Raw genomic sequence first — 21,820 nt, 5'->3', positions numbered from 1 at the left:
TTCTAATCGTAACGTTGAAAACGAATTCACAGACTATTAAGCTTTGTAAATTGTGAAAATGTGAGACAAAGTTCTTGCATATTTTAAAATCGGTGAGTACGACACTTTACGTACTAAAAGACATATATATATATATATACCCTCGACTTCTGGATGCCGTTGGATATAACCTCAGCGCTACGATAATCGTAAGCCTTTTTTTAAAGTATGGACGTTACGATCACCTTGGCGCTGAGAACTCTTTGTACAACCACACCCCGTTGTGCCGACACACGCGCAGTTAGGAGCCAATGCTACCCATGTCTGTGTTGTGTGACGTTGGTTGCGCAATACTTCAATGCGTTGACGTTTTACATTTACATGACACATTGGTACTATTCTCCCAATCAACACTTGAATACGAATAAGTAGTATAGTAACGTTAATTATCAGTTGTGTGTTGAAAGCAGTAATATATGTCAACTGTGAATACCATTACATCTTAACGTGCTTAAATCTGACATCGCTTGTAACTATGCATAAACAATGCACTGACAATATGTACACGTAGTTAAATATGTATCATTGTCTATTCTGTATCGTCTTACACAGGTCCCTGTTGATCTTGCGTATTGCATTACCCCTTTGTAGCATGTCAATGGAAATCTAACAAGATTGTGGATCAGAAACAAGATTCGTCGGCACTTGTCATTCCTGCTTTGAATGTTTTGGACCTGCTGCCACACTCCAAGATGACAATGCCAGACCCCACCGAGTTCGTTTTGTTACACACTTCATTAACCAAGATGGGATTGTAAGGATGCACAGTCCAGCACACTTCCGGGATCTGGCACCGATGGAGCATCTTTGGGACGTCCTTTGTCGGGGTGTCGTGCATGATCACCCACCTTCTGTGAATCATCAACAGCTCATTCAGTTTCTTTCTCCAAGCACCAGACGTCCCTCAGGCAACTGTGACGCTGTACTTCTAGAATGCATCCAACACAGAGGAGGCCATACACACATTATTGACTTTCATTTCACTTTGTGAATGGACCCTTGTCATCTCATTGCCTATATTCAGTTGTTGTTGCTGTCGGTAATAAAAAGTATCATATCAAAACGGTTTCATAAAGGAATACCCTTTTAATGTGAAGTTTACAATACATGGGGTTACCTTCGGACGATACTTTTGTCACATGACCACGAAACTGACGTTAAAGAGTATATGAATGAGACACATTTTGACGTTAATGCTTTTTTCACGCGTCTGTATTCTCGAAATAACGTAAACACTGATGGACTACTTTCACATTCCTGCGAATTCCCTAGCACGATACATACCGAATCGTTGTCTCTGATCATTTAGACCCTTTAAACTCGAACTTTGCGCTTTATCATACATTTAGTCAGTGAGTTTGACCGTTGGGTCTCTCGTGTCTAGGCTCGACGATGGAGCCGACTGAAGTGATGATAATAACGTCACAATGCCTGATATGGAGCGCTGTACACGCTAGGTACCACTGGTTTACCTAACTGCGACACAACAGTCCGCCATGGTGTACCTTGAGTAATGCTGGCCGCGGCGTGAAGAAACATTCACCCATCACCTTTTGCACCACAAAAGAAATATATGCATACTTGATATCGACGTCTCATTAGGAATATGTTTCCATCTATTTAACCTCCTTTATAGTCATATATGTTAACTGGGCTTCTCTTCGGTTTTAACGCTACTTGGGCCGTCATCAGTAGCCTCTGTCTTCATCAACTACGTATTCCAAGGGTTGGTTGTTAACGTAGCGGCGATATTGTTTCACAAACATATCGGCTCTCTGCAACATTATAACGTAACAACTGTCATTTCTAAAGACACTGAAGACCATCCATTCCAAGGTGGGGTGAAATGGGGTTTATCGTCGCGTCCAAGATTATTTCACTTAGATAGCGACGTGCATGCACGAGTGTGTGTGTGTGTGTGTGCTTGTACTAGTCCGGACTAATGCCAATTTATAGAGTACGAGCCCACTGAGATACCATGCCGCAGTCTAACATGAATGCCCCACTCAGACACAGTTTACTGAGTCCGAGCCAACCAGTCCATTTTATCCCCTTAATGCCGAGCGCCAGACAGGGCAACAACAAGTACTATCTTTAATGTCTTTTGGTTTGACGCGGCCGGGGATTGAACACCGGACCTTCCACTCTCCGGGCGGACGCTCTACCACTAGACAAAGGAGGCGGTTACGTCCATTCTCTACTTTGAACACGCGTTACAATGACGTCTAACATACCACATATCGTTTCTATGTACGTGTGTGTATTTCAACTAATACACGGAGATACGGCGCACACATGCATGACTAACTTACGTCTTGTACGAAACCTTGATTCGATATGTGCCCGCCAGACATGTGGGGAGTTATGATGACCCCCGGCTCGCTCCACAGGGGGCTACTTTCTGGCAGCGGCTCGGGGTTGTGGACGTCCAGTGCAGCATACTGTAACCACTTGTTCCTGCAGGAAGATTAAACATCACAGAGTCAACATCAGCGCAACCTAAATATCGACATGAATATTCGATCGGGTGGTATGACAAGGGAGAGAACTCTTGATGCTCTAAATGCGTTCGTTGTCACCATAATTCGGTGTCAATTTATAAAGTAGTTAATACTTATGATGTATGTGTACCTACTTCATACTCAGCTGATGATTAGTTTACGGTTAAGGTGTGGAAAGTTTGTGTAGAGAGGGAATCACAATCCCGCCTTCTGGTAATAGTATGACGAGATAATGTCAAGTCATATTTACATACAATCTAACAATAGTACATTCTTGATACTGATACTTGATACTGAATTGGTATATTAACCATAATCCAGCCTTTGCTATTTTAAAATTGCATTGCTTCGCCTTTTTGTGTTGTGCTTGTGACACAATGATGCAAGTAAGAAATAGCATGTACGTTTTGCTGTGTCCAAGCTAACGAGGATGAACATCACTGTTGAGTTGTACATGTCCTTTCTATTCCACATTAAGGAGAAAATGAGTGTCGATTTTCACAAACCACGCATTGTACAGGAACAATGGTTTAGATGAAGGTGAGACGTCTGTGTCATATGTGCTGTAGGTCTGGGCCTTTCAGTACTTAAGTAAACATTGCTTGATTGTGAAACACTTGAAAAGTTAGTTACATGCACAAAAGCTATACAGAAAAGAGACTCGACAAGACCATGTCACGCTGAGTAATTATTTGCTCGTTTGTTGTTTTGACGCCATAGAGCACTCAATGAAATACCAGCAATATGACGGCGGTCTGTAAATAATCGTGTCTGGACCAGACAATCCTGTGATTAACATCATGAGCAACAATCTACTCATACGTATCAATTGATTGCATCAAGCAAGGTAGCCCCTTGCGACAAGCATGGGTTGCTGAAGATGGGAAATTCCCGGTAAGAGGACGTCGAGCTGCCTCTATATAGTATGTACAACCATACTATGGCACCAAAATAAGACTAAGTTGTGATTAACGCCGCTTTTAACAGTATTCCAGTCATATCACGGCGTGCCAGCTTAATGTTGGAGGAAAGCCCGAAGTGATGCAGGTCTCAAACGTTTACCACTTCGGTGAAACCCACGAGCACGGGTATGGTGCTGACAAACCTAGAAACATAATCGGGGCGAACCGGGATTCGAACCCACAATCATAGGTTTCTGTCGATCCCAGGGGACGCAACTCTGTACAGCGAATCGCGGCGCCTAAGACAAGTGGGCCACCCGTGCCCCCGCACCATTATAAGACTCATGAGGAGAAGGCAATACAACTTTGACACCTTGTAGCCTTTAGAAACTTACCCCACGCCATCTACTGTCACCTGTATCAGCGCCGTAATTCAAAATTAAAATAGTATTACTGTTTTCATAAGTTTCAACAAAATGGGTAACGCTACTCTCGTGTCACTGGATGTTATGGTTCATCGATCACTTGATTGTCTGGTTTGTGTACAGGCTGACATCGCACAGCAGAGTACTGTTGTGCTGCGTCAGGTGTTAAATACCGGGTACTTCCGGTAGAGTAGCATATGCTCACCCTTTTTCGCAAACACCTGGTGTCACGACTGATTTACTACAGCTTTTGTCCTTTACGTCCAGTCGAATCTGTTTCGGCGGAAAATCTAGGCTGTTTTTTCTCTTGCATTGACAATTTATGATGCATCAACAGTCACGTAAACCTACCTGAGAGCCTTAAGGACACTCTCTTCATCCGTTATATCACCTCGTCCAACATTGATAAAAGTGGCACCCTGGATAACATTCAGCGTGAAACATAACACTCAAGATAATACATCAAACTCATAATAGTTAATGTACAGTTATGTTCTTATAAGTACCACACAAATCCACAAACATAAGTACCATGGAAAACAAGTTTTTATTTTTTTAAATCTCACATCTCTGAAAAAAAGCCACACCATTTCTTCTCAAATGTCCGAATAATGTAATGAATGTACTAAAAGGGTTAAGTATATGTACATATCTTCTTTGTGGCCGCAATTGTAACGTTTTCAAAACAAATTGTATAACTAAAAGCACTGAACCCTTAAAGGCCTCAATAGTTATGAGACATTTCTACAAAAAGCACCTTTGTACGATTCCGACTATAGCATTAGGATGTGTTTATGAACCACTATCAACTTGTGATACAAGGTGTTTGCGAAAGGAAATCGCATTCTTAAATAATTATATATTAATTATTATTTCAGTACTTACAACATCCCCTATGTATGCTACATATACACATGTACGTACTCGCTTGCAGTGAGAAAACACATCTCCCGCCAGCAGCCCACGAGTCTCTGCAGTCGACGGTAGTATGTTCACGATATAGTCACATTCAGATAACATCTCATGTAAGTCGCTCATCGTCCTGTGGAAACGATTTAAACATTTCCTTGAAAATCGTTCATGACGTGCGTTTATCTGCCTTGTGAGTGAGTGAGTGAGGTTTGATGCCGCATTCAGTTAGATTCCAGCAATATTGCGCCGACAGGACTAAGAATGGGCCTGACAAGATTGTATTATTGTTGGGTCGCAACCCTGGGTACACACACAACAGCACGATGTGAAATGTAAAAGCCGAAAGAGTCTTTTGACGTATTCAGTAGGATCATGCAGAAAAGAACATGCGGACATCGGATGTACTATTTTCACATTTGGTGCGTTCCAGTCAAGTGTCTTGTGTGTCAAGTTTTTTCGTGCATATCAACATTTCCTGCATCACATCGTATTATGTATAATTGTGCATGTAACATACCTGTATTCGTCAACATACGGGGACTTCTTATCTTCTGCCACTTCACCTCGTGTCATGCCCCACACCTTCAGTTCAAAGACCTTGCATCTTCTGGCAGCTGGTAGTGAAAGGAGAGAACCAACACAATATCAGTGTCTCTTGACACCGCACCCAAGAACAACACTCATATGAATTAAGTGAAACAACACCAACACCATAAAACAAGACTTGCTTACTTTCTCTACCAATGCAGCCAAGGCCTAAAATCCCAACTGACGATAAGGAAAGGGGTTTTGCAAGAAGGTTATGTCTGAAATGAAAACACGAGATGACATATGTTAATTATTGCTTCACTTTTGCAAGCTGTTACACATATGTCTGCTGCAGTTACATTGGTGAGAAGAGATTGTGTTAATTATGACTCATGAGTTCTTTAGTCAGGACTTATACATCCTTTTACATCCACTTGGAAGACGTGATTGTGCAACGTATCTGGCGTTACTAGTGTCATAGTTAACTTAGTCACACGAAACAAAATAATATTTTCTCGCTTTTGGTTTTCCATTTCAGGGTTTTTCTATAAACCGGACGTGTCTCTTTGCTATCTTCATTAGTGCAGTTGTAACAGGCTGTGATAGTTGGCCTTATCTGCAGAAATAAGTATCATTTGATATGTATCATGTATGTGGCATATGAAGGTGAAGGTGAAATGAGGTTTAACGTCGCGTCCAAGTGTATCGTTTTTAGTCCCCTAATGCCGAGCGCCAGACAGGGTGACAACAAGTACCATCTTTTAACGTCTTTTGGTATGACGCAGCCGGACCCTCTACCGCCAAACTTCGAATACGTTCCACATATTTATGGTGAAATAACGGCATTTTGAATATAAGACGTTGTGAGGCACGTTTATTTGACACAAAATGAAACCATGACAATACCGCTTATACACCGCCTGCCTCTGCTGGTCGTTACACTTGTAGAGGCCTCTGTTCGAAGCCAGTATCAGTGACAGAATGTGCTCGGACATTGACTTGGCAAAAGTTTCTCCGTTGCGGGTGACTATGATGTCCGTGTTGACCTATTGAAAAATAGAACAGTATCGACAGGATTTTAGGTAAACTAAACTTCATCATCATCATATTTCCTTCATGTTTGGTCGGTAGTTCGTTCCAACAGTTCAATTAATGTCATTGTTAGGAGGTTCATAGCAACGTAATGTCATATTTACGTATTCTTGTTAATATTTGAGGAAAACATCTACAATTCTTCATGTCAAGTGTCAACAACATACTGACTGAATTGTGTTCTCCACGTCAGGATATGCACATTCTTCAGAAGGAAATGGCTATAAAACATAACCTCCCCGCAATTTGGAATTACTATTGTAGACTAATGTTCAAAATTCCTCGCCTCGTAACTCCGCGTAACTTGTACGCTTCTTTAAATATTATTCAATTTCAATTAAGTATAATCATCGATACACATGAAAGACGCCAATGTGCAGCCATGGCAAATCCTGCATACCCAAATAAGTGAGTGAGTACGTGAGTGCGTGAATGAGTTAGTTTAACGTCTCTTTTATTAAATATTCCAGCAATAACACAGCGAGGGAAACCATTGTACCCATGTGGTGAATTGAACCCTGGTCTTCGGCGTGACGGGCGAACGCTTCAAGCACTAGGGTACCCACAAGCCTACGCTTCAACCACAAGAGAACCCACAAGCCAACGCTTCAACCACTAAGGTACCACACCGCCCCTACATATCCAAATGTTCATCTAATGGTATGAAAAGCTTGTTGTATTACCTTACTGTCTGTTACTGCTTTCATGATCGTCTCCACACCTAGAGCATATACATATTTCAGATCAATAAGCAACTGTCGTTCCAACAACATTGTACATGTGTTGACTTGACTGCAGAAGATGTGTACTTGAAATAGTTACTAGATGGGTCTGCAGTGTATAAATGCATGGTAACGGAAACGGTAACTGTTCAATTAATAAAAAATTATTCTGAAATTAAAAAATGTATAATACGTACATACTCCTGAAGGAAGATATCTAGACTTTAAAGTCGTGATTCACAATTTGCACGTGCATGTCAATGCATGGTGCGCAATTTGGATGTCTGCGTGTTTGTTGGGAGTATGGTAATTACACTCGTAGTTGTTGAATGTGAACAACACACGATTGGTTAGCCATCAGGTGCTTTGACAGTAAATAACGTTCACGCAATGTCATTACGTGCTAAAAAACAGCGCAATGGCGCAAAAAAGACGTTGCCAGACATTTTAATGTTCTTCGAAAGACGTTATCATCTCTTTGGAAGGGCAGAAGGGCAACACTCATGACTTGCCACAGGCCGGTCGTCTACATGTTACGTCACGTCAACAAGACAACCAGATTCGGTTGGTGCAACTACGGAATCGAAACTACTGCCACACTGAAAGCTCGGACAATTCCTCAGTTGAGACCAATTAGTGGCACAAACGTAGATTGACGGAGCACAACATCCAGGCTCGACGTCACGCGATACGCCCAATTTTGCTTCCACGTCACCATCAGGCGCGCTCAGCTTGGTGTAGACAGCATTAGACACAACACTGATCAGACGGTTGACCAAATGTTATGTTGTTATTTCCAATAACATAACATTTATACAACTTTATATGAAGCACATTTACATTTTTCCGTTTACATATGCTTTAATCTTGTCATAAGAGTTGTTTTAATCATCATAAATGCCGCTTCATAGAATTCAATTTACCTGCTGTTGCCGACTGTATCCACTTGAGGTTGGTGCATCGTGGGATGATATTCGTCATCAACGGCGGTGACCCGAACATGACCTCTGCCTGAGAGAGGACAGCCGCCTTCTCAGCTAAGGCAGAATCTAGAAGGTGACGTACAGTCACGTTATTTGGTGGAAAATGCAACGGCCTATTTATACTTGCGTGCTGTATGTTAAACGAGTCTGTTTACATCCCGTCCACAATTTAGCAATCAGGGCAGCCAGGCGTGTGTGTGATTGTATTAATCGAAACATCCCGGTTCGTTCGACCTGACTATGTTTCTGGGTGTGTAGTCACCATAACTGTGCTCGCAGGTAACTTTCACCCCCATCACTTCTGACTTTCCCCTTCGCTAAAATGGCTATCTTCACTGAAAGTAAGTTTACGTCAAACGTCGTCATGATGTCATAGCATAATTTTATCCTAGCACCCATAAGGTCTCTGTGCTCCTGGTGGGTCAAAGAAACACTTGTGAGTGAGTGACTTAAAATTTTACATCGCATGGGCAACGATGATACAATACCAATCAATATATTTGGAAATAAAAAATCTTTCGACAAAGGGCAGCAAACAACTATATGATCACAGTGATGTATTTAAAACTAGAATGAAACCTTAAAAAAGAGATCTTTATACATATCAATACATTATAAAAACGGACTAGAGGTCACAAGCAACCAAAGTTGGGCAATCTTACACGGAATCATATATACATTGTATATAAGTTGACCTTCTTCCCTATGGCATACCTGATGCATACAAATATACTATAGTACGGTCAAAACATATACAATATACATATATTCAATATATCAGGTGCTTGTGCTGTGCTTATTTAAAGTCAAACAAATTCAAAATGAAATACTTTCATATCATGAAATTACAAAATGTATTGCATATTCAAATTGGTATTATGCAAGTTTCCATGCCTTCTCGTCTTCCCTACATGTATTATTTAGAAACTCTGTATAACTATGATATATGATCTATCCATGCTACAAACATTCCAATAATGTCACAATAAATCCATGCACACTCTATGTATGATATTGAAATGTAAAATATGATGGAAAATGGAATAAAAAATTGAAAACAAATTATAAAAAAAGATATCAGTACCTTGCATGATATATATGACTGAAATAATGTCATTAAAATCAAAGACTTTGCTGTACGAATGTATACGATTTCATGAACATTCACTAAATATGGATGTTTAACCTAAGTTGCCTAATTATTCCAAAAGTTTGTAGTTGATTATTAAGAATTCAATAAAAACGGATACATTGTTATCCTAGCAAATCGGTCGCTTATGAATGAATAGGATTACACTGATAGTGAATTATTAGTATAATTATGCTTATGATATAATCGTGCAGTGGACTCTACATTTAACAGATATTTCTTGTGATAATGGAAACAATATTTTGCTTTGTGAATGGACCAAAAAATGAGGAAAAGCATAATTAATAAAACATTTGAAACAAGGGGAAATAGCATACAGACCGTGTTGCCCCGAGCGTCTTACCTGATAATGGCATTGTGAACTGCTCGACGTCAGCACCTGGCAGTTCTCCCTGAATTATAGTTGACATCTCTTTCTTACAATAGCAGATGATTACTTTGGGCGAAGACATCTTCGAGGTACTGTCGAACACATCACACTTGTGTTTATAGCACAATAACAGTTAAAACATAATTGTGTCGACATTGTGTCATTCGTGGGGAGTAGTTGTACACATTGAAAAAATGTTTTTCCTCTAAGCAACTGCTCAGTGGACAGAGGTTCATGAGCCTGTACAAGTACAAGTTCATGGATCATTTTACGTTGAAGTCAAGCACTTTCACCTCTGAAGCTGCTTGAAGGAAGCAGGTGAAGTCAGCAGGCAACAAACGATCACGCAGATAGATCAAAACAGTTCATTATTTTATACATATTGCGAACTTATTCTATAAGTAAAACAAGTTAATATCTTTTCCTCTGGACCAGTGAACAGCTAATCAGGGTTGCTACATGTACATACACACATCACGTGAAACAACATTGTGTTCCAACAGGTCCTCACGTTTGTGTTATTTGCAACAAATGCGAAACACGTTTATTACTTGCCCGTGAAGAGACCACCCGTTTAATAAACGTACATTTGTATTACACATTGTGTAATACCCAAAGGTGTCCTTATTTACTCTCGGAACACGTTTCACGAACAAAGATTGACAGTCGTTAGTCCAAGTTAAAGTATGTGAGTTGCGATAACCTTAGCGATAACCTATGATCATTTTGTGGAACGGGCGCCTGAATTCTAAAGGTGGACCGTTGTATGGTATTAATTTCCTACTTTTCAACTTTTGACGTGTTTGAAGTATCAGTCTGTTGAACTCAATTGGATTATTCCGTGGATCGTGTAAAATACTCAACAGTATAATTCTAAAAACGTTATAAATGAAAAGTAATATATAAAATACTTAACTCACTCCCGTGTAAAACCGATTTTATGAAACTCGTTAGATACCAGAACTATTCACTCGTTTCATAAAATTGGTATAACACGGGAGCTCGTTTAGTATTGTATATGTATGTTTCATCTAAGAGCTTTGACTGATAGAACGTGACACTAAGGACTCGCATTCGGCAGATGATGCATTTTGCACATCTGGATCATACAATTATCACCCAAAACTGGCTCCCACAGGAGATATCACTTGGGTGAGATCAAGCGAGATCTACATTGTAGATATCGCTGCAATGAAATTGCATCACAATGCTTTGGAGACCATTGTGGCGTCATTGGTAACCATGACGTTGTTGTATTAGCTAAACCCTAAATGGGCTCCATCCTTAAATGGGCCTCAGCCAAAGACAGGAGGGGAGATATCCCTCACGAGTATGCTGCTGGCTGCAAGCACATGGCTCCAGCCACACCCTCGAACACAGCTACACTTACAGTGATTAAACACAGTAAACGAACGAAGACATCTTTGTCATATCGCCACATGGTGTCAGAAGAAGGATTTTGTTATGGCAAGCCTTCCAATAACTCCTCCTGAGCAATTTGAGTTTTCTAACCCAGAGGGATGGACACGATGGATCCGACAATTTGAGCGGTATCGCATCACCTCCAAGCTTGCTACAAAACACCAAGAAACCCAAGTAAATTAGCTCATATACCTGATGGGAGTAGAATCTGGTGGCATTTTACCAAGTAACAAGGAGCTATACTATTGTCAAAGCTAAGTTTGATCAGTACTTTTTCCGTTCGTGGAAATGTCAAATTTGAGGAAGCTAAATTTAACCAGCGTGTACAGAGAGACGGTGAACCAGTTGATAGCTTCATCACGGGTCTTTATTCTCTTGTAGAAAACTGTTATTATGGTGCACTTCATGATGAGATGATTCGAGACAGAATTGTCGTTGAAATCCGTGACCTCAAATTATCCGATTAACTTCACTATGACTCTGCATTAATATTACAGAACCCTGTCACAAGTGCCAAACAATCCGAAATTATCCACAAGCAGCAACCTGTGATTCGAAGCAATGTTTTTTCAAGTACAGCTCGTGGAAATTCGAGAGTTGAAGAACTTTCACTCAAAGTAAAGGCAAGAAACATCGTGGCAAAACTAAGCCCAAGACTTCACCTCGTCCTGGTTTAACAACGCAAAGCCTGAACCCACATGTTCATACTGTGATAGAGATTCACACGTAAGAGCTGATTGTCCTGCAACCAGATCAACCTGACGGAAATGTCGTAAAGTTGGACACTGGGATGTAGAATGCAGGAGGTGCCCTCGAACGAGGGTCTAACAGTGAGTGTACCAACAAGAAGGAATATGATTTCCTTGGATCCATTAGTGCTGATAGTGCATGCCCTGATCCATCACAGCCTTGGCTTGTAATCATGAGGGTAACTCACGACTGGTTCGTGACTTTAAGATTGACACATCACAGTCATTCTCTTTGACCTTTAGGCGTCTTAGCCGTTTCCAAAAATTCAGCAAAATGGTAAGAGACTGTATGGTTCAGTTAACTCAAGTTTGTATGTTGTTGGAAAATTCAGAGCAAAATTAAAACTGGGTACGGTGATGTTGTGACTGAGCAGGACATACATGTTGCTAGAGGTCTTACTCGTTCTCTGATGGGTAGACCAGCAATTCAAGCTCTCAACCTTGTCAGCCGCATTGATAGTGTTGTTGGGGACAAATGGAAAGACATGTGTCCTGAACTGTTCACTGGACTAGGAAAGATGGAAGGTGAATATTCTATCAAGCTCAAAGAGGATGCTAAGCCTTTCTCTATCTCAACACCCAGAGATAGAGAACTCAGACAGGTGGACTCTCCTACCGACCGTTGTGCTGGTATGGTGGTCGTCCCAAAATCTTCAGAGAAAATCAGAATGTATGTTGATCTGACTAAATTGAACGCATATGTGAGGAGAGAATGTGACCCCTACCTGCTGTGGATCACACACTATGTCAGTTGAGTGGAGCTAACGTGTTCATAAAACTAGACGCAAACTCTGGATTCCACCAGATTCCATTATCCACAGATTCCTCACTACTTGCCGGTATTGTTTTAACCGCCTACCTTTTGGCTTCTCATCAGCACCAGAAAATTTCCAGAAAATAATGTAACAGGTTCTGGGAGGTCTAGATGGAGTTGTGTGCCAGATGGACAATATCCTGATTCATGGTCATGATGACAGCGAACATGATCAGCATGTAGCAGCAGCCTGGTGGAGATTGCGTGATGCAGGTATTACACTTAATCTGTCAGTTTTCAGAGAATACAGTGAAATTCCTTGGACACATAATTGACAGCACTGGCATTTATCCAGACCCAGACACAGTTCATGCTATTACCAGGATGAGCGAGCCATAGACAGTGTCCGATATCAGGACATTTCTCGCTATGGTTAATCAGCTCGCAAAGTTTGTACCCAATCTTGCTTCTAAAACACAACCTCTTTGCGAACTCCCTGTCAATGACAGAGCCTGGGTCTGGGAAGAACCACAGCCTTTCAGTCTAACAACTGACATCTCTCCCAGTGCTCAGACATAATGATCCAAATGCAGAGAATTGTGTTTCAGCCGATGATTCCTCGTTTGGATTGGGGGCAGTGATCTGTCAGAAAGACTGCCATGGAGTATATAAAGCATATGCTGCTGGCTGCAAGCACATGGCTCCAGCCACACTCTTGTACACAGCTACACTTACAGTGATTAAACACAGTTAACGATCGAAGACATCTTTGTCAAATCGCGACAGACGTCACAATCAAAGGACGTCATTAAAGGCTCGGCTACTGAAGTTGTTAGCAGTACTTTTTGACACTTAGGACACTGCTTATCTGTGTCTACAAACTAAAAACGTTGGAGAAATGATGTCAGATGATAAATAAAATCTCACCCGAGTGTCTTTTCATATCAAATATATCAACACTCGTTGAAATATTTGATATCAAAAGACACTCGGGTGAGATTCTCTATATACCCTTCAAGGCTCATAGTGACAAATGAGATATGTAGAATACTAAACGAGCTCCCGTGTAATACCAACTTTATGAAACAAGTGAATAGATCCGGTATTTGCCGAGCGCAAGCGAGTCAGGTACCACAACTATTCACAAGTTTATAACGTTTTTAGAATGATACTGTTGAGTGTGAATAGGCTGACACCTACACGATCCACGACATAATCAAATTGAGTTCACCAGAATGATACTGCAAACACGTCAAAAGTTTAAAAGTATGAGTTTAAAATGATACAACGGTTCTCCTTTAGAATTCAGGCGCCCGTTCCCCAAAACAATAATAGCGTTAAGGTTATTGCAACTCACATACTTTAACTTAGACGAACGACTGTCGTTGCGCTACAATAGGCCTGTCCTCATTTCGCCTACACCCTTATCAAAACAAATTTACAGCTGACTGCACATAAGTCAAGTGCTGTGTTACCTCTAAAATAATGAACTGACCCAAAAGAAGGTTAAACAGACAAGACAATCTTGAAGCTTCATACATTGTTTAATAGCTGATATTTACATTATGCAGTAATAATAATGACTCATGATTACTGTAGCTTCAGTACATATCCAACGGCATCAAGAAATTGCATTACAGTTAAACAGAAAAGACAATCAGACAACCCCTCACATAACTATCAAGAAAAACCTCTGCAATGGCACTTATGACTGCTGACTCGTAATCAGTCTGAAACACCTCTGGAGAAAGTTCAGTACCAGTTCTGGTTCCTACTGTGTCCTTCAACAACCTAAGTAGTCTAACATATGTCTGTTTGGTCTTGTTAGGAAGCAACGAAAAAGCAACAGGATACATTTTACCATTTACAAGACAATGAATAATATACACTTGGAGGCACAAGCTAGGACAAACAAAAAAGTACCATCTATAAACAAACTGTCAGAGTCACCCATGATTTCTAACATCTCAGTGGTAGTAAACACCAGTAGTCTGTCGTCTTCCCCGTCATTGATGCACAGAAAGTCTCTTCCATCTTCTGTCTGTGACCACGTTCCTTCCAAGTTGACTGTTGTTCTGGTTTCTGGAACTTGTGAAATAGTCTTGGCTCTGTTTCTGTACAGGGAGCTTGAACACTTGCAAAAGAAAGTGCAGTCGCATCTACTTCGTCATCAAGTTGATCCAGTTCTGCGTTGTATAACTGCTGTACAGGAGAAATGTCGGTCTGGACACGCTGATTGAGTCGACCAATGAGTCTGATGTGTTCTAGTCGACCAATGAGTCTGATGTGTTCTTCATTCTCTACAGGGGGTGGCTGTGAGGAGTTGTAGACACGTGTTCTGCAATAGTGCTGCAGCTACCATTGCAACCTTTGTGGACACACTTCCACTGAACAGCAACTTGACGCTTGACGCAAGATTTACTTGCACATTCAAAACAACTAAGGATTAACACAATGACCAAGTCAAACAAGAGTTGTGAGAAGTTGTCATAGGTTGTAAAACTTCACTTTGAACCTCTATGCCGCTTGGAATAGATTAGAGCTTGGATTAGTTAACAGCCTGAGATGGACAATGCCCATTCATATAATAGGGGTGAGGCAATTAAGCATTTGAATTATTGTAGGCGAAATGAGGTGTAAGCGAAATGAGGGCAAGCCCTAGAATACGATCGCCTTGTGGAACGGGGCCTTGCACCTCAAAGTTATAATACCCGATGAAGTAATCTGTGGGATTTTCTTGCAAGATCCATCAGCGAAACAATGCCACGTGACGTCAGCTTAGGACGAGTGGTGTCATCAACGGGGCATAAGCTCCTCTCAGTGATCTATCATTTCCACACGCAATGTCGTTGAATAAGCCACGGGATGTTGAGAGCTTTCAATCCTTGTTCGTGAAACGTGATCTCTCCACGGGCAAGTAATACATTCAAGTTCCACACGCATATCTTATGATATTGATAATGCAAGGAAATAACAGTCCTGATTATCCGCCGAAAAAGATTCCATTTTCAAAACAGCTGTGAAAACTATATGAATGGACCCTGAAAATCAGTGATGACACCAGGATCCGGGATCATGAAACTAACTTATGACCATATTTTTATCTCAAAACTTAAGATTTAGACTTAAGACCAACTTTTGTCTTAAATCGAGGATCACGAAGCTCAATCTATGAGAATATCTTAAGTACAAGACAAAATTTGAGATTGCTCCTGAGTAGACTTTGTCGAAAGAAACATGGCGAAGGTTGTTTGCCTCATGCGTCGCCTGGGGGCTAAAAAGGAAGAAAATAGCAATTCAGCAGACATTTCGAGACCGATTCAACCCTTCAGATATGTACAACGATGAAGAGCCGTTGAAAGATATAGTTTTCGTCGTTCGACCATTTTTTTCATCGTTTGTTTAATCGGTGATGAACTGACACACCCCACTCAACGTTCGCAAAGTCTCCCACCTATTATTCAAGTTTTGATATTCCTTCAGTTTGTTGCCACAGGGGCTTTTCACCTAATAGTTGCTCAGTCGTTCTGCATCTCCAGCCGGCAGGTGTGTCCGACGAGTGGCAGAGCTAGTCTGTAGGCTGTCGTCTCGCTTCATTGCTTTCCCGACAGGCCAGAGATTACTTGACGTGAAACCTGCGTTCCATGCTATTGCCGGTAAGCAATACACCCAACTGACATTTGAGCATTAATATAACAGTCTGAATAAACACGATTTCCCCGAGTCTACGGAGGCAGCAATTTGATCTAAAATTAGAACACGACACCGGTGCACCTATTAATATTAATTTACCGTATTTGTGCTAAAAGTGATGAAAATACATTGCTCTGCTTCAGTCCCACAAGCGTGCTCAGATTACCGCTAATATTTTAGGAATTACTTTACATAGGATTTCTAATTGTGCTTGGCTGTGTTGGCGGACACAGGTTAAAATCAAAACGCCAAAGGTCAACGAGGCTGACAGAAAGAGATTTCATCCTCTTAATATTCAGGTAATCAAATAACAAATAATGTTGTTTTCAAAAATGATTTTTTGTAAATTGAACAATTTCCATAAACACTGAATTCATACACCTCCTGTAAATATATGTATGAATGATACTACAGTACAAGTCAGATTATGGCGTTCATGTTTAACTGAATAGTAAGGCAAGATGCATGTTCATGATGAAAAAAAATAATTTATTAATGCACAAATAAATACAAGGCTTTCAAATATATGTGTATGTAATGTATAGCATCTGCAATATTGATTTGCTGTCCCTGAACTTGCTTATGCTTCAGACTGTTGAACAATATGTCGCAGGGGTATTACCATAAATCAATCTGTGAATCTGGAAGCTTCCGACTCCTGTGACGGAACAGACGACGTAGCTGTGCATGATAGATGACCGCAAATAGCGCTTCGTCGACCATAAGAACAGTATATATCTTTACGAGTAATTTGAAGGCACAAATAACTCAAACTTTCGATCTGTATATTTGCTGTGTTTTACTCACGAGTTTAGGATGCTGGAAAACTCTTCCCACGTCTTGATCTTCCGCTGTCCGGTCCGCTGACATCCGTCCGGCTTTCCAAACAGAATACCCTCCCGTTTTGACACCTCCTCCACCAAAAGCACCTCTTCTTCCTTCGTCTAGTTTACCTTTCGATTTTTGTCATCCATGTGTTACAGCTACTGCAGACGAACTGCCACACGCGACACGCGACAAAGATAATTTATGTACATATTGAATAATAGCGGTGATAGCAAACAGCCTTGTTTTAGACCACATCGGACATCAAACCATGGTGTATGGAGTCCGTTGATTCGCACACAGCATTGAACGTTTTTGTATATGGAGACAAGAGCCACAACCGGTTTCTGTCAAGGCTATCATAAGCTTTACGGAAGTCAATGAAGGCAGTGTACGTTGGGATTTACTGGTTTCTATTATGGATGTAAGACTAGATACGTGTTCTACAGTTGACCGGTCTATTCTAAATCCATTTTGTGAATCATGTAGTAGATCATTGTCTTCCACATGTTTCGTCAATCTTCGATTGAGAATACCTCAGTAGAGTTTATACACAACTAGTGAGCGTGATGCCTCTATAAGCCAGGGGGTCCCTCGGATCAACCCCTGATTCGGGAACAGGGGAGATAATTCCTTTACTCCAGCTAGATGGTAGGATTCCATTTTTAAAACACCTAAAACAGTTTATGGAGAAAAAGTACACAGTTATTACTTCTGTGTTCGTCCTCGTTAATATTAGAAACAGGGCCCTGGGTTTTCAGTCGAGTGATTATTGAGAAGTTCACAGTACGATGGTCTCCATTCTTCAAGCACCCTGTTCGTATCATTACTCACAGTCCCATCCTGTAGTAACACCTCCATTGGGATTTTCTTTTTTCTCTCCTGTCCAACCAATTTTCTTCCAGAATTCTCCGGAGTCCGTATCACACAGATTTTCTAGCTCCTGAAGAACAGCATCAGTATGTTGGCGTTTAGACGGTGCATGAAAAGGTAAGTAAACATGCCAGACAATCAACTGATTCATGAAGCAGAAATTCCAGTGACACGATAGAGCATTTACTGATTTTGTTGGAACTGATACAAAAATATATGTTCATTTTGAATTACGTGTACTGTGGACAAGGCTAGAGACTTTGCTGATTGTAAGTATAGAAAAACGTTTAAGAAATACATTCGGTTTGCAAGTTTTACACAGAAAGTACGTGTTGCTTCTTAATCACATGCGTTATAAACATGGTTTGATAACATATTTAACAGACCCTAGATACTTTACCAAGGACAGATTATCAACCAACTTGAAGAAGTCTTAGGTACACTTAAGCCTTATGCATACAGATACAACCCATGGTGTCACGTATCTCTTGCACTGGTAGCCACTATGAGTGTACTTTAGCAGATTGATTAGCAGTAAGGGCAATCCCCGACGTTGTCTCCCACTTTGTCTGTTGTCTAGCGTCGTTGACATGTCGTTTACGCACTTGCAAGATTGTATCAGACCTGGGCCAGGGACAACAGAAGGAGAAAGGGCTTATCTCGATCCACAACACATCGTGCAGAATATGCAAACCCATCTTCCCGAGGCAAGAGAGTTAACTGACTATAAAAGTCCAGTTTCCACCCTTCCCGAACTAGGCTGGTATTATGGAATTACATTTTGGCTGGACTAACGAGTCTTTGCATAGTCCAATCATAGATCTTGGTTTTCGATCAGATCGTCCTGACTCGGCGCCACCATTTTGTGTGAAACAAACGCAAGTGATACGAGAGGTGGAATTGGTCCATAGGAGAGGCTAAGAAGGGGTATAACTGGTAATAGCCAGTGGTTGGGCTACGATCGAGCCCAGAAATTCCAGCCGAGTTCGGCAAGGGTGGAAACTGGACTTTAACAGTCAGTTAACTCCCTTGCTTTGGGAAGATGATGCAAACCCTGGTGACAGCGAGTTGAAATTACTCATCTGTAATATGTTTGTATGTTTCTTAACAAACATGATGTATTTGGAAAGTGTTCTGTCTGGAGAACATAGAAAAGCTGCGTGAAGGCAAGGTACTTGATGCACCTGGCATGTGTTTGTGACGGGTGTCACCGGTGGGGCAGGCTCAACGAAAACCTGATATAATCCCCATGTGATAGTGATTCATAAACTCATAATTATGACATACTTGAAATCGTCCAATTGACCCTGCTTTCAGCAGATATTTCCTATTAGTACGGAAAAGGTTTTGTCATCTTTTATAAGAGAGAGATGGAGAAAATATATGAATGTCAACTTTTTCATTTTGTCTTAATAAAGTAGTTGACAGCCATGTTTACTTCCTCACTCTTATATAAGTTCTACAGTATCAATAGGATATACAAATCTGTCAACGATGGATAGAAAAACAAACAGCAATACACCCCATGTATATGTTTTACACTCATTCAAGAACATTAAAAAGAGGAAAATATCCCAAAACAACACAATATAAAAAACGGGCTATAGATCGCCATCATCTAGAGATTAATCTAGACTGGCCATTCGAAAACATTAATCAGACATGAATCTACAAGCTACCCATAATGGTTTAAATCATTGAGATTCTATTGCGAGGATTGGATAACTTAATTATATATACATTCGAAGATTGCCGTTGTATTGTCCTTAGAAAGGTCTTCGGCAAGTTGACACAAGGTTAGCATCTTTGAACGAATTGCAAAACATGTTACAAACGATTTGGGCAGATTTTGAGGGAGATGACATTTAAAACGTAACTGTCTATGGGATAATGTCAGACTACAACCTCATTAAAATCAGATCTTAGTTCTCGCTACCGCTAAACAAAGATCTGAGGACATCCCATTTCGGGTCACTCACGTCAGAACGACCTTCATCCGACCAATCAAAGCGTCGCTTACCAGATCATGAAAGTGACTGTCGGATTGTTTTTTTCTATTCATGCAACCTCAAACACGTAAACACGGGGTACTCCGAACGACCGTTGCGGCCTGTACGACTGATTCCGTCATAATCATTGTCCTATCTCTCGCTTCCGTGGGGTAAACATTTGAACGGATGAGACGTTGCACAGTACGTGGGAAGCACAGCCATACAATCTCAACCATATGTTAGACATTCCGGAATGTTTGTTTGTTCAGTTTTCAAAATTTTAATCGAGAACTGTGTCAACCTATTTTTCAAGCGTAGTCTGACATGGAAGTCGCCAGGTAAAAACGAGTGTCGTAAAGCTCGAGAAAGCTGTTTTCTAATTGGCTGATGTCGACTTCTTGTTCATAATTTCAGTGGTCGGTCAAAGTTCGCGAAAGGTGGTTCTGACGTGACCCGTAATGGGATGGCCTCAGATCTTTGCTTAGCGGCAGCGACAACTTAGATATGATTTTAATGAGATTGGTCAGACTAAAAAAAACGAATTTAGATAAAGGGGTTCAGTGCCACGGCAGCAAGACAAGCAAAATTATCAGCAGTTGTGTGCAGTAATCAGTCAGGTATTGATAGACTTCCGCTCCTGATTATTGGCAAATAAGAAAAGCAGATGTTTAACAACCATCACAACTTTGCCATGTCACTGTGGATGACGTCAGATATCATCACAGACAATTGTCCGGCTGACCCACGTGTTAATGGCCTTACACACCTGACACTTGTGTTTCTTCCACCTCACACAACATCGAAGACCCAACCCATGGACCAGCTAGGGTGCTATCTGGAACTTCAATGCGAGGTACTCGACTATTGCATACAATCGTAAGGACAAATGTAAGGAGTCATTGTCATATACTGAAGTAACCACAAACACAAATAAGTTTTTAAAGATGTATTCCCTCCTACAACCACCAATACTAATACCTACTACCAACAATACTTCTGTCACGACACTACTGTACTAATGGTCTACTTCTAACAATACTAACACAATACTAACACAATTCTAACACAATACTTTCACAAATGGTCTACTTCTAACAATACTAACACAATACTAACACAATTCTAACAATACTTACACAAATGGTCTACTGCTAATAATACTAGAACAATACTAACACAATTCTAACACAATACTTACACAAATGGTCTACTGCTAATAATACTAGAACAATACTAATACTAATATTCTAATAATAACAAAACTAATACACACAATTAATTTATAATAGTGCGGATGTACATATGTACAAAACCAACAACAACGCCACTCCACTGTCTCCTTCGCAATAGCTTTATACATAAACCTGTGCAGTTTCTGATGTCACTGTACCATAACATTCCACAAGAGGACACGAGCGGAAGTCTTACCATATCCTTAATATATACAATCCTACATGAAACATGCAAAAACTTACGCCAACTAGAGTAAAACACTTCCCCAATCAGTCCATCCTCTGTCTGAACAATATACTAATTCTGGCTGACTGTGAAAACTTTACCCTGCCCTGCTATTTACAGTGACCATCATAACCGAAGCTACCACTGGCCACCCTATTATTACACCAGTTAACTCCCCAGGTATCAGGCGTACCCAGTCACGCTTCCCTGAACCTAACCTGTTCCCATAGTATTACCTGGCAGTATCTAAAAACAACCCCCAAGCTTTATAAACGAATTTAACCATACCATAATACCTGTATCTAAAGTACTAACATTTAATATATATACTCAACAACAAATGTTCCTGTGACCCCAATATTTTAGTGTATTTTTCAAACAAGTAAAGTTTGGTTTTCAATATTGTAGTACATGTGCTACAGAAAAGCATG

The 21,820-nt window shown here is 40.7% G+C and overlaps 1 protein-coding gene across 1 annotated transcript; it reads right to left on the bottom strand.

Annotated features, from left to right (window-relative positions):
- Positions 1 to 1,597: 1,597 nt before the first annotated feature.
- Positions 1,598 to 17,107, bottom strand: LOC139465462 (glyoxylate/hydroxypyruvate reductase A-like). The gene is made up of 11 exons (XM_071247184.1): positions 17,050 to 17,107; positions 9,598 to 9,716; positions 8,045 to 8,170; positions 7,083 to 7,120; positions 6,214 to 6,353; positions 5,512 to 5,585; positions 5,297 to 5,393; positions 4,792 to 4,909; positions 4,219 to 4,286; positions 2,352 to 2,496; positions 1,598 to 1,814 (listed from the first exon to the last, which is right to left on the bottom strand). Exons 2-11 carry the CDS (start codon positions 9,704 to 9,706, stop codon positions 1,728 to 1,730), a joined length of 1,002 nt encoding a protein of 333 aa, XP_071103285.1. The 5' UTR covers positions 9,707 to 9,716; positions 17,050 to 17,107; the 3' UTR covers positions 1,598 to 1,727.
- Positions 17,108 to 21,820: the final 4,713 nt, after the last annotated feature.

Source organism: Haliotis cracherodii, unplaced genomic scaffold (genome assembly GCF_022045235.1).
Source record: "Haliotis cracherodii isolate W230 unplaced genomic scaffold, xgHalCrac1.p SCAF_18, whole genome shotgun sequence".
NCBI classification, from domain to species: Eukaryota; Metazoa; Mollusca; class Gastropoda; order Lepetellida; family Haliotidae; genus Haliotis; species Haliotis cracherodii.
Note: the sequence above shows the minus strand (reverse complement) of the source record. Positions and strands in the feature narration are given on the sequence as shown.

Coding starts and splice junctions, on each gene's coding strand:
- LOC139465462 (XM_071247184.1), bottom strand. CDS start 9,706: ATGTCTTCGCCCAAAGTAATCATCTGCTATTGTAAGAAAGAGATGTCA. Junction 8,171..9,597: donor GTTCACAATGCCATTATCAG/GTAAGACGCTCG, acceptor GTCACCTTCTAG/ATTCTGCCTTAGCTGAGAAG. Junction 1,815..2,351: donor ATCAAGGTTTCGTACAAGAC/GTAAGTTAGTCA, acceptor ATAATGTTGCAG/AGAGCCGATATGTTTGTGAA.